General features: G+C 55.1%; 1 protein-coding gene across 1 annotated transcript; it reads left to right on the forward strand.

Moving 5' to 3' along the window:
* Positions 1-1178: 1178 nt before the first annotated feature.
* Positions 1179-13388, forward strand: LOC130601917 (transforming growth factor beta-1 proprotein-like; the record flags this gene model as incomplete). Its single annotated transcript, XM_057414329.1, has 8 exons — positions 1179-1987; positions 2085-2250; positions 4907-5064; positions 6687-6804; positions 7746-7829; positions 9375-9525; positions 11689-11842; positions 13227-13388. Coding segments are annotated over 8 exons (1799 nt in total), but the record flags the coding sequence as incomplete, so codon positions are not given.
* Between the last annotated feature and the right edge of the window lie 728 nt (positions 13389-14116).

Below are 14116 nucleotides of genomic sequence, written 5' to 3' on the forward strand. Positions count from 1 at the left end.
CTGCCCTGCCACAAAATTCCTATGTGATGTTGGGCAAGTCACATAAACCACAGTTTACAAAAGTGGTTACTCGCTGCGTGTTCTTCATTTGCTAATTCAGTGTCCAGTAATCTGTTTTGCACTACGACTGACGAAAGGAAGTTTATGGATGTCCTGCTTTGGACATCTCTATAGGTATCAATTTAGTTAGCTGGAATGGGAATTTAAACAAGTGGATAGCTTTGGCCCAAATCTTTCTGAGCTTTGGTTTGTGTAAAGGAGTTCTCTCCCTGCAAGAGTGTGTGTGGAGATAAATTCAGTAATGTGTCAGCTTCTGAAGCAACAGAATATCTGGTGGTAAAAGGCACGCAGCAGAAGATTAAATTAAAAGCGATGGGTAAGGGGTATAAAAGGTAATACCATATGTAGGGGAGATGAAAAATGGACACACACTGAACAAATCTAAGTAATAAGGACTAGCTTTATGAAGGAGACTTTGGTACCTAAATGTCATTGTAGGCACCTAATACAAGCTTTAAAAACTCCTGACATTCACAAAAGTATGATTAAAAGCTGAGAGTAACATTTTTACTGGCAGCACTCCCAAGTATTTAGGCTCATGTACTTCGTTCAGTTACATGCTAGCGAAACGGGAACTGAGCGCGGGGGAGGGGCGGCGGTGGCGGCTCCCAACGCTGCGAACGCTTCAGATAGGGGGAAAGGGGGGGGGGGGGGAAGAGGGGAGCGTTTGGGACAGCTTGGAACCGTTTAGAAGCGTTTGAGACCGTTTGAAACCATTTGGGACCGTTTGGGACCGTTTGAAACCATTTGGGACCGTTTGAAACCGTTTGGGACCGTTTGAAACCATTTGGGACCGCTTGCAAGCGTTTGGGAGCATTTGGGACCGTTTGGAACTGTTCGGGAGGTGTTTGGAAGTGTTCGGGACTGTTTGCAAACGTTTGGATCCATTGGGGAGCGTTTATAAGCGTCTGGATCCGCTTTGGGACCGTTTAGAAGCGTTTGGATCTATTTGGGACCGTTTAGAAGCGTTTGGATCCGGTTGGGAGTGTTCGGAGCCGCTTGGATCCGCTTTGGGACCGTTTAGAAGCGTTTGGATCCGTTTGAGAGCGTTTAAAACCCTTCGGAGCCGCTTGGAAGCGTGTGGACCCGTTCGTTACCGCTTGGATCCGCTTCGGAAGCGTTTGGATCCATTTGGGAGCGTTTAGGACCGCTCGGAGGCGTTCGGACCCGTTCGGAACCGCTCAAAACAGCTCGGAAGCGCTCGGGATCGTTCAGAACCGTTCGAAAGCCGCTCGGACCCGTTCCGAAGCCGCTCGGACCCGTTCAGAAACGCTCGGAAGCCGCTCGGGACCGTTCAGAACCGTTCAAAGCCGCTCGGACCCGCTCGGAACCGTTGAGAGCCGCTTGGAACCGTTCGGAACCGCTCGGACCCGTTCGGAAACCGCTCGGATCCGTTCGGAACCCTTCAGAGGCGCTCGGGACCGTTCAGAACCGTTCAAAGCCGCTCAGAACCGCTCGGACTCTTTCGGGACCCGCTCGGAACCCTTCGGACCCCTTCGGAGGCGCTCGGGACCGTTCAGAACCGTTCGGAACCGCTCGGAACCCTTCGGACCCCTTCGGAGGCGCTCGGGACCGTTCAGAACCGTTCGGAACCGTTCGGAGGCGCTCGGAACCTTTCGGACCCGTTCTGAGGCGCTCGGGACTCTTCGGACCCCTTCGGAGGCGCTCGGGACCGTTCAGAACCGTTCGGACCCCCTCGGACCCCTTCGGAACCGCTCGGACCCCTTCGGAACCGCTCGGACCCGTTCGGAGGCGCTCGGGACCGTTCGGACCCCCTCGGAACCGTTCGGACCCGCTCGGACCCGTTCGGAGGCGCTCGGGGATGGAGCTGGCGCTGGTGCTGGCGCTGGCGCTGGGCGCGGCGCGCGCGCTCTCCACGTGCCGCTCGCTGGACCTGGAGGCCGCGCGCCGGAAGCGAATCGAGGCCGTGCGGGGCCAGATCCTGAGCAAACTGCGCATGAGCGCCCCTCCCCCCCCCTCCCCTCCCCCCTCCTCCCTCCCCCCACCACCCCCCCCCGTCGGAGCCGTCGCTGCCTGATGACGTCCGCGCGCTCTACAACAGCACGTGGGAGCTGCTGCAGCAGCAGCAGAGGGAGAGGTGGGCGCCCCCTGCCGGCCCGGAGGACTACTACGCCAAGGAGCTGCATCGCTTCCCTATGGAGCCCCCGGGAGACGGTGAGAGCGGCATCGGTATGGGGGGGGTCCCCATGGGTGTCCCTATGGGCATCCAATGGGTGTTCCAATGGGTGTCCCAGTGGGCATCCGTATGGGCATCCTATGGGTACCACAATGGGTGTCCCTATGGGCATCTTGTGGGCGTCCCTATGGGCATCCGATGGGTGTTCCAATGGGCTTCCTATGGGTGTCCCTATAGGCATCCTATGGGTGTCCCTATGGGCATCCTATGGGTGTTCCAATGGGTGTCCCTATGGGTACCACATCCTATGGGTGTCCCTATGGGCATCCTATGGGTGTTCCAATGGGTGTCCCTATGGGTGTCCCTATGGGCATCCTATGGGTGTTCCAATGGGTGTCCCTATGGGTACCACAGTGGGTGTCCCTATAGGCATCCTATGGGTGTTCCAATGGGTGTCCCAATGGGCATCCTATGGGTGTTCCAATGGGTGTCCCTGTGGGCATCCTATGGGTGTTCTAATGAGTGTCCCTATGGCATTTTGTGGGTACCACAATGGGTGTCCCTATGGGCATCTTGTGGGCATCCCTATGGGCATCCTATAGGTGTTCCAATGGGCATCCTATGGGTGTCCCTATGAGCATCCCAATGGGCATCCTATGGGTGTTCCAATGGGTGTCCCTATGGGTACCACAATGGGTGTCCCTATGGGCATCCTATGGGTACCACAATGGGTGTCCCAATGGGCATCCTATGGGTGTCCCTATGAGCATCCCAATGGGCATCCTATGGGTGTTCCAATGGGTGTCCCTATGGGTACCACAATGGGTGTCCCTATGGGCATCCTATGGGTACCACAATGGGTGTCCCAATGGGCATCCTATGGGTGTCCCTGTGGGCATCCCAATGGGCATCCTATGGGAACCACAATGGGTGTCCCTATGGACATCCTATGAGTGTTCCAATGGGTGTCCCTATGGGTATCACAATGGGTGTCCCTATGGGCATCCTATGGGTACCACAATGGATGTCCCTGTGGGCATCCCAATAGGCATCCTATGGGTGTTGCAATGGGTGTCCCAATGGGCATCCTATGGGTACCACTATGGGTGTCCCTATGGGCATCCCAATGGACATCCAATGGGTGCCCCTATGGGCGTCCTATGGGTACCACAATGGGTGTCCCTGTGGGTATCCTATGGGTACCACTATGGGTGTCCCTATGGGCATCCCTATAGGCATCCAGTGAGCTTCACTATGGGTACCACTTATGGGCACCCCAATGGGCACCTCAATGGGTGTTCCTATGGGTGTCTCTATGGGCATCGCTGTAGGCACCCCTATGGGCACCCCAATGGGGCGTCCTATGGGCACCCCAATGGGGCATCCCTATGGGGTATCCCTATGGGCACCCTTATGGACACCCCAATGGGTGTCCCTATGAGCATCCCTATGGGCACCCCAATGGGGCATCCCTATGGGGTATCCCTATGGGCACCCTTATGGACACCCCAATGGGTGTCCCTATGAGCATCCCTATGGGCACCCCAATGGGTGTCCCTATGAGCATCCCTATGGGCACCCCAATGGGTGTCCCTATGGGGCATCCCTATGGGCACCCCAATGAGTGTCCCTATGGGGCACCCCTATGGACACCCCTATGGGTTGCAGCACCCATGGCAGCACTGCTTGGGGGGGGGAGGGGGTGGGTTATGGGTGCTCAATGGGGTTTAGGGGTGCTCAATGTGGGGGGGGCACATCCCGGGCCCCTTCCCCTCCCCCATTGGGTGCCTCCCCTCCGCCCCCCATGTTCCTCCTTTCCCCACACATCCGGATGTTGAGGTTTGCTGAGTAATTCCCGGCTCCGGGGGCCCTTCCTGGGGCTGCAGGGGGGCACAGAGGGGGTGCTATGGGGCGCTGTGGGTCCCTATGAGTCCTTATGGGTCTCTATGGGTCTTTCTGGTGTCTGTGGATCCCTATGGGTAGCTATAGGTTTCTATGGGTCCCTAGGAGTCCCTATGGGTTGCTATCGGTCCTTATGGGTCCCTATGGGGTTGTTAATGGATTTCTGTGGGGCCCTATGGTTTCTATGGGTACCTATGGTCCCTGTAGGTCTCTATGGGTCTCTGTGGATCCCTATGGTTTCTGTGGGTCTCTGTGGTATCGATGGGTCCCTATAGGTCTCTGTGGGGTCTCTATGAGGTCACTATGTGTCTCTGTGGGGTCTCTATGGGTCTCTATGTGTCTCTATGGGGTCTCTGTGTCCCTATGGGGTCCCTATGAATCCCTATGGGGTCCTTGTGTGTCTCTATGGGACTCTGTGGGATCTCTATAAGTCCCTATAGGGTTTCTATGGGTCTGTATGGGGTCTCTGTGGGTGTCTGTTTGACTCTATGGGTCTCTATGGGGTCTCTGTAGGTCTCTATGGGTGTCTGTGTGCCTCTATGGGTCTCTCTGGTTCCCTATGGGTCCTTATGGGTCTCTATGGGGTCTCTGTGTGTCTCTATGGGTCCCTATGGGGTCTCTATGGGTCCCAATGGGGTCTCTATGGGTCCCAATGGGTCTCTGTGTGTCCCTATGGGTCCCTATGGGGTCTCTATGGGTCCCAGTGGGGTCTCTATGTGTCCCTATGGGTCCCAATGGGTCTCTATGTGTCCCTATGGGTCCCAATGGGGTCCCTATGGGTCCCAAGTCTTCCCCCCCCCCCCGCAGGCTCCGCCCCCCCCGGCCGCCCCCTCCTGCTGCGCTTCAACGCCTCGCGCGTGCGCGAAGAGCTGGGCCGGGGGGCGCTGCTGCACCGCGCCGAACTGCGCATGCTCCGCCAGAGGGCGCCCGAGGGCGGCGACCAACAGCGCCTGGAGCTCTATCAGGTACCCCCCCCCTCTATGGGCAATGGAACAGTCCTGGGTATGGGAACCCCCCCCTCTATGGGCAATGGAACAGTCCTGGGGATGGGAACCCCCCCATTATGGTCAATGGAACAGTCCTGGGGGTGGGAACCCCCCCTCTATGGGCAATGGAACAGTCCTGGGGATGGGAACCCCCCTCTATGGGCAATGGAACAGTCCTGGGGATGGGAACCCCCCCTCTATGAGCAATGGAACAGTCCTGGGGATGGGAACCCCCCCTCTATGGGCAATGGAACAGTCCTGGGGATGGGAACCCCCCCTCTATGGGCAATGGAACAGTCCCCCCCCTCTATGGGCAATGGAACAGTCCTGGGTATGGGAACCCCCCCCTCTATGGGCAATGGAACAGTCCTGGGTATGGGAACCCCCCCATTATGGTCAATGGAACAGTTCTGGGGATGGGAACCCCCCCTCTATGGGCAATGGAACAGTCCTGGGTATGGGAACCCCCCCATTATGGTCAATGGAACAGTCCTGGGTATGGGAACCCCCCCCTCTATGGGCAATGGAACAGTCCTGGGTATGGGAACCCCCCTCTATGGGCAATGGAACAGTCCTGGGGATGGGAACCTCCCCTCTATGGGCAATGGAACAGTCCTGGGTATGGGAAGCCCCCCCTCTATGGGCAATGGAACAGTCCTGGGGATGGGAACCCCCCCTCTATGGGCAATGGAACAGTCCTGGGTATGGGAAACCCCCCTCTATGGGCAATGGAACAGTCCTGGGGATGGGAACCCCCCCTCTATGGGCAATGGAACAGTCCTGGGTATGGGAACCCCCCTCTATGGGCAATGGAACAGTCCTGGGGATGGGAACCCCCCTCTATGGGCAATGGAACAGTCCTGGGTATGGGAACCCCCCTCTATGGGCAATGGAACAGTCCTGGGGATGGGAACCCCCCCTCTATGGGCAATGGAACAGTCCTGGGGATGGGAACCCCCCCTCTATGAGCAATGGAACAGTCCTGGGTATGGGAACCCCCCCTCTATGGGCAATGGAACAGTCCTGGGGATGGGAACCCCCCCTCTATGGGCAATGGAACAGTCCTGGGAATGGGACCCCCCCCCCTCTATGGGCAATGGAACAGTCCTGGGAATGGGACCCCCCCCTCTATGGGCAATGGAACAGTCCTGGGGATGGGAACCCCCCACTCTATGGGCAATGGAACAGTCCTGGGGATGGGAACCCCCCTTCTATGGGCAATGGAACAGTCCTGGGTATGGGAACCCCCCTTCTATGGGCAATGGAACAGTCCTGGGTATGGGAACCCCCCTTCTATGGGCAATGGATGTGGTTTTGGGGTACCAGGATGGGTTTTGGGGTCCCTGGATGCAGTTTTGGGGTCCCCAGATGTGGTTTTGGCGCCCCTGGTTGGGTTTTGGGGTCCCTGGTTGCGTTTTGGTGTCCCCGGTTGGGTTTTGGGGTCCCTTCATGGGGTTTGGGGTCCCAGATGCATTTTTGGGGTCCCTGGTTGGGTTTTGGGGTCCCTGGTTGGGTTTTGGGGTCCCTGGTTGGGTTTTGGGGTCCCCCGATGTGGTTTTGGGGTCCCCGTTGTAACCAGGGGGGGTCCCCTGTCCCCCCAGGGCTTTGGCAACGCCTCCTGGCGGTACCTGCAGGGCCGCTGGGTGCGGGCGGCCCCCGACGAGGAGTGGGTCTGGTTCGACGTCACCGAGGCCGTGCAGCAGTGGCTGGGGGGCAATGGTGATGTATGGGGGGCTGGGGGGGGGGGGGGTACGGGTAATGGGGTGCCAATGGGGACCTCAGTGGGGATCTCAATGGGCACCCAATGGGGACTTCAATGGGGACGTCAATGGTCAACCCAATGGGCATGGTAATGGGCATCTCAATGGGGTCCCAATGGGCAGCTCAATGGGGCACCCAATGGGGACCTCAATGGGCACCCAATGGGGACCCCAATGGGGACCTCAATGGGCACCTCCATGGGTACCTCAGTGGGGTCCCAATGGGTGCCTCAATGGGCACCTCAATGGGGACTTCAATGGGGACCTCAGTGGGCACCCAATGCTTACCCAATGAGCATCTCAATGGGCACCCAATGAGCATCCCAATGGGCACCCAATGGCCACCTCAGTGGGCACTTCAATGGGCACCCAATGGGTATCCCAGTGGGGTCCCAGTGGTGCCTTTAGCGGTCAGCCCAGAGTTGCCCCAATGGCACCCAATGATCATCCCAATGGGCACTCAATGGTCAATCCAATGGGCAACCAATGATCATCCCAATGGTCAACCCAATGGCACCCCATGGGCACTCAATGGTCAACCCAATGCGCACCCAATGATCATCCCAACGGGCACCTTAATGGGCACCCAATGATCAACCCAATGGGCACCCAGTGGTCAACCCAATGCACACCCAATGATCATCCCAATGGGCACCCAATGATCATCCCAATGGCACCCAATGGGCACCCCATTTGATCATCTCAATGGCACCCAATGATCATCCCAATGGCACCCAATGGGCACCCCATTTGATCATCTCAATGGCACCCAATGATCATCCCAATGGGCACCTTAATGGGCACCCAATGGGCATCCCAATAGCACCCAGTGGGCACCCAAAGGGACCCAATGGGCACCCAATGCCCCCCCCATCACTGTTGACCCCTCCCTCCCCATAGACCCCATAGGCACGTTCAAACTGAGCGTCCATTGCCCCTGCGACGAGCCGGGCCCGCCCCCCGCCATGCGCTTCACCTTCGAAGGTACCACTGGGGGACGGGGGTGTTTTGGGTTAAATCTGGGTGATTTTGGGTTAAATCCGGGTGATTTTGGGATAAATCCGGGTGATTTTGGGTTAAATCCGGGTGGTTTCGGTTAAATCCGGGTGATTTTGGGTTAAATCCGGGTGATTTTGGGTTAAATCCGGGTGATTTTGGGTTAAATCCGGGTGATTTTGGGTTAAATCCGGGCGGTTTCGGTTAAATCCGGGTGATTTTGGGTTAAATCCGGGTGATTTTGGGTTAAATCCGGGTGATTTTGGTTAAATCTGGGTGATTTCGGGTTAAATCCGGGTGATTTTGGGTTAAATCCGGGTGATTTTGGGATAAATCTGGATGATTTTGGGTTAAATCCGGGCGATTTTGGGTTGAATCCGGGCGATTTTGGGTTAAATCCGGGTGATTTTGGGATAAATCTGGATGATTTTGGGTTGATTAAATCCGGGCAATTTTGGGTTAAATCCGGGTGATTTTGGGATAAATCCGGGTGATTTTGGTTAAATCTGGGTGATTTTGGGTTAAATCCGGGTGATTTCGGGTTAAATCCGGGTGATTTTGGTTAAATCTGGGTGATTTTGGGTTAAATCCGGGCAATTTTGGGTTAAATCCGGGTGATTTTGGGATAAATCCGGGTGGTTTTGGGATAAATCCGGGCGATTTTGGGTTAAATCCGGGTGATTTTGGGATAAATCCGGGTGATTTTGGGTTAAATCCGGGTGATTTTGGGTTAAATCCGGGTGATTTTGGGATAAATCCGGGTGATTTTGGGTTAAATCCGGGTGGTTTCGGTTAAATCCGGGTGATTTTGGGTTAAATCCGGGTGATTTTGGGTTAAATCCGGGCGGTTTCGGTTAAATCCGGGTGATTTTGGGTTAAATCCGGGTGATTTTGGGTTAAATCCGGGTGATTTTGGTTAAATCTGGGTGATTTCGGGTTAAATCCGGGTGATTTTGGGTTAAATCCGGGTGATTTTGGGATAAATCCGGGCGATTTTGGGTTAAATCCGGGTGATTTTGGTGAAATCCGGATGATTTTGGGTTAAATCCGGGTGATTTTGGGTTAAATCCGGGTGATTTTGGGTTAAATCCGGGTGATTTTGGTTAAATCCGGGTGATTTTGGGATAAATCCGGATGATTTTGGGATAAATCCGGGTGATTTTGGGTTAAATCCGGGTGATTTTGGGATAAATCCGGGCGGTTTCGGTTAAATCCGGATGATTTTGGGTTAAATCCGGGTGATTTTGGGTTAAATCCGGGTGATTTTGGGATAAATCCGGGCGATTTTGGGTTAAATCCGGGTGATTTTGGGATAAATCCGGGTGATTTTGGGATAAATCCGGGTGATTTTGGGTTAAATCCGGATGATTTTGGGTTAAATCCGGGTGATTTTGGGTTAAATCCGGGTGATTTTGGGATAAATCCGGGTGATTTTGGGATAAATCCGGATGATTTTGGGTTAAATCCGGGTGATTTTGGGTTAAATCCGGGTGATTTTGGGATAAATCCGGATGATTTTGGGTGATTTCGCAGGGTTCGAGCAGCAGCGCGGGGACATGCAGGGCATCGCGCGCAAGCACCAGCGCGCCCCCTACGTGCTGGCGATGGTACTGCCCGAGGAGCGCGGCAACGACCTGCGCAGCGCCCGGCGCCGCCGCGGCATCGACCCCCCCTTCTGCTTCGGGTCAGTGGGACCGGCCCAAACGGACACAAAATGGACCCAAAATTGACACAAATGGACCCAAAATGGACCCAAAATTGACACAAACGGACCCAAAATGGACCCAAAATTGACACAAACGGACCCAAAATGGACCCAAAATTGACACAAACGGACCCAAAATGGACACAAAATTGACACAAATGGACCCAAAACGGACCCAAATGGACCCAAAATTGACACAAACGGACCCAAAATTGACCGAAACTGACCCAAAACGGACCCAAATGGACCCAAAATTGACACAAACGGACCCAAAACGGACCCAAATGGACCCAAAATTGACACAAATGGACCCAAAATTGACACAAATGGACCCAAAATTGACACAAACGGACCCAAAAAGGACCCAAAAGGACCCAAAATTGACCCAAAAGGACCCAAAATTGACACAAAAGGACCCAAAATTGACACAAACGGACCCAAAATTGACCGAAACTGACCCAAAACGACCCAAATGGACCCAAAATTGACACAAATGGACCCAAAATTGAACTAAACTGAGCCAAACGGACCCAAAATTGACCGAAACTGACCCAAAACGGACCCAAATGGACCCAAAATTAACCTAAACTGACCCAAAATGGACCTAAACCGACCCAAACAGACCCAAAATGGACCCAAACAGACCCAAAATTGACCTAAACTGACCCAAAATTGACACAAACGGACCCAAAATTGACACAAACGGACCCAAAATTGACCGAAACTGACCCAAAACGGACCCAAACGGACCCAAAATTGACCGAAACTGACCCAAAACGGACCCAAATGGACCAAAATTGACACAAATGGACCCAAAATTGAACTAAACTGAGCCAAACGGACCCAAAATTGACCGAAACTGACCCAAATGGACCCAAAATTGACAGAAATGGACCCAAAATTGAACTAAACTGAGCCAAACGGACCCAAAATTGACCGAAACCGACCCAAAACGGACCCAAACGGACCCAAAATTAACCTAAACTGACCCAAAACGGACCTAAACCGACCTAAACAGACCCAAAATGGACCCAAACGGACCCAAAATTGACCTAAACTGACCCAAAATGGACACAAAATGGACCAAAATGGACACAAACAGACCCAAAATGGACCTAAACTGACCCAAAATGGACCCAAACTGACACAATTCACCCCCCATTCACCCCCATTGACCCTCATTGACTCCCATTCATCCCCATTCAATCCCCCATTCACCCCCCTTTACACCCATTCATTCACCCCCATTTACCCCCATTCATTCCCCTTTGATTCCCATTCATCCCCCCATTGATTCCCATTCACCCCCATTCATCCCCCCACTGATTCCCATTCACCCCCTTCATTCACCCCCATTGATTCCCATTCACCCCCATTCATTCCCCCATTGATTCCCATTCATCCCCCCATTGATTCCCATTCACCCCCATTCATCCCTCCATTGATTCCCATTCACCCCCATTCATCCCCCTTGATTCCCATTCACCCCCATTCATCCCATTGATTCCCATTCATTCCCCCATTCATTCCCATTCATTCCCCCATTGATTCCCATTCATCCCCCCATTGATTCCCATTCACCCCCATTCATTCCCCCCCATTCCCCCATTCATCCCCCCATTGATTCCCATTCATCCCCCCATTGATTCCCATTCACCCCCATTCATCCCCCCATTGATTCCCATTCATCCCCCCATTGATTCCCATTCATCCCCATTGATTCCCATTCATCCCCCCATTCATTCCCCCCATTCCCCCCATTCATCCCCCCATTGATTCCCATTCATTCCCCCCATTGATTCCCATTCCTCCCCATTCAGTCCCCAATTCCCCCCATTCATCCCCCCCTTGATTCCCATTCATTCCCCCATTGATTCCCATTCATCTCCCCATTGATTCCCATTCATTCCCCCATTGATTCCCATTCATCTCCCCATTGATTCCCATTCATTCCCCCATTGATTCCCATTCATCTCCCCATTGATTCCCATTCATCTCCCCATTGATTCCCATTCATCTCCCCATTGATTCCCATTCATTCCCCCCCATTGATTCCCATTCCCCCCATTCATCCCCCATTGACTCCCATTCATCCCCCCATTGACTCCCATTCATCCCCCCCCATTCCCTGCCCCACTGCAGCCCGGAGGAGCAGAGCTGTTGCCTGCGCCCGCTCTACATCGACTTCCGACGGGACCTGCACTGGCGCTGGATCCACGAGCCCCCCGGCTACATGGCCAACTTCTGTGGGGGGGGCTGCCCCTACCTCTGGAGCGCCGACACGCAGTACTCCAAGGTGCGCCCGGACCCATAAGTGTGGGGCTGGGACCCATAAGTGGCGGGTGGGGGCCATGGATGTGGGGCTGGGAGCCATAAGTGGGGGGTGGGAGCTATAGATGTGGGGCTGAGACCTGTAAGCGGGGGGTGGGAGCTATAGATGTGGGGCTGAGACCCATACATGTGGGGCAGGACCCATAAGTGAGGGGTGGGATCTATAGATGTGGGGCTGAGACCCATACGTGTGGGGTGGGAGCCGTAAGTGGGGGTGGGAGCTATAGATGTGGGGCTGAGACCTGTAAGCGGGGGGTGGGAGCTATAGATGTGGGGCTGAGACCCATACATGTGGGGCAGGACCCATAAGTGAGGGGTGGGATCTATAGATGTGGGGCTGAGACCCATACGTGTGGGGTGGGAGCCGTAAGTGGGGGGTGGGAGCTATAGATTTGGGGCTGAGACCCGTAAGCGGGGGGTGGGATCTATAGATGTGGGGCTGAGACCCATACATGTGGGGCAGGACCCATAAGTGAGGGGTGGGATCTATAGATGTGGGGCTGAGACCCATACGTGTGGGGTGGGAGCCATAAATATGGGGCTGGGAGCCATAAGTGGGGGGTGGGAGCTATAGATGTGGGGCTGAGACCCGTAAGCGGGGGGTGGGATCTATAGATGTGGGGCTGAGACCCATACATGTGGGGCAGGACCCATAAGTGAGGGGTGGGATCTATAGATGTGGGGCTGAGGCCCAGAAGTGTGGGGCTGGGAGCCATGGAGGGGAGGTGGGACCCATAAGTGTGGGGCTGGACCCATAGATGCGAGGTTGGTCCCGTAGTTGTGGATCCAAACCCCTAGATGTGGGGTGGGAGCCATGGATGTGGGGCGGGACCCATAAGGATGGGGTGGGAGGCTTGTGGGGCTGGACTCATAGATATGGGGCTGGACCCATAAGTGTGGGGCACAACCCATAAGGGTGTGGTGGAACCTATAGAGAGGGGCTGGGAGCCCTAAGTGTGGGGCTGGACCCAAAAGTGTGGGGCTGGAGCCATGGATGGGGGGTGGGACCCATAAGTGTGGGTCCGATCCGACAGATGTGGGTCTGCCCTATAGATGTAGGTCTGGCCCCACAAGTGTGGGTCTGCCCCATTGCTGTGGGTCCTGCCCCATAAGTGTGGGTCTTGCCCCATTGCTCTGGGTCCAGCCCCATAGATGTGGCTCCAGCCCCATATGTGTGGGTCCAGCCCCATAGATGTGGCTCCAGCCCCGTATGTGTGGGTCTGGCCCTATAAGTGTGGCTCCAGCCCCATAGATGTGTCTCCAGCCCCATTGCTGTGGCTCTGCCACATTGCCGTGGGTCTGGTCCCATATGTGTGGGTCCAGCCCCATAAGTGTGGGTCCCGCCGCAGGTGCTGGCCCTGTACACGCAGCACAACCCGGGGGGCTCGGCCGCCCCCTGCTGCGTGCCCCAGAGCCTGGAGCCGCTCCCCATCGTTTATTATGTGGGGCGCAAGGCGCGCGTGGAGCAGCTCTCGGACATGGTGGTGCGGGCCTGCAAGTGCAGCTGAAACGGACCCAAAACCGCCTGAAATGGACCCAAAATGGAGCCGTAAACCGCCTGAAACGGACCCAAAATGGAGCCGAAACCGCCTGAAACGGACCCAAAACGGACCCAAAACCGCCTGAAATGGACCCAAAATGGACCCAAAACCTCCTGAAATGGACCCAAAATGGACCCAAAACCTCCTGAAATGGACCCAAAACGGAGCCAAAAACGCCTGAAACGGACCCAAAACGGAGCCCAAACGGACCCAAAACAGACCCAAAACTGCCTGAAACGGACCCAAAACGGAGCCAAAACCGCCTGAAATGGACCCAAAATGGACCCAAAACCTCCTGAAATGGACCCAAAACGGAGCCAAAAACGCCTGAAACGGACCCAAAACGGAGCCCAAACGGACCCAAAACAGACCCAAAACTGCCTGAAACGGACCCAAAACGGAGCCAAAACCGCCTGAAATGGACCCAAAATGGACCCGAAACCGCCTGAAACGGACCCAAAACGGACCCAAAACCGCCTGAAATGGACCCAAAACGGAGCCAAAACCGCCTGAAATGGACCCAAAACGGACCCAAAACCTCCTGAAACGGACCCAAAACGGACCCAAAACCACCTGAAACGGACCCAAAACGGAGCCAAAAACGCCTGAAATGGACCCAAAATGGACCCAAAACCTCCTGAAATGGACCCAAAACGGACCCGAAACCACCTGAAATGGACCCAAAACGGAGCCAAAAC

This window comes from Pezoporus wallicus, unplaced genomic scaffold (genome assembly GCF_028554395.1).
Source record: "Pezoporus wallicus isolate ANWC-B61680 ecotype Strahan unplaced genomic scaffold, APGP_CSIRO_Pwel_v1 contig_14197, whole genome shotgun sequence".
In the NCBI taxonomy this organism is placed as follows: Eukaryota; Metazoa; Chordata; class Aves; order Psittaciformes; family Psittacidae; genus Pezoporus; species Pezoporus wallicus.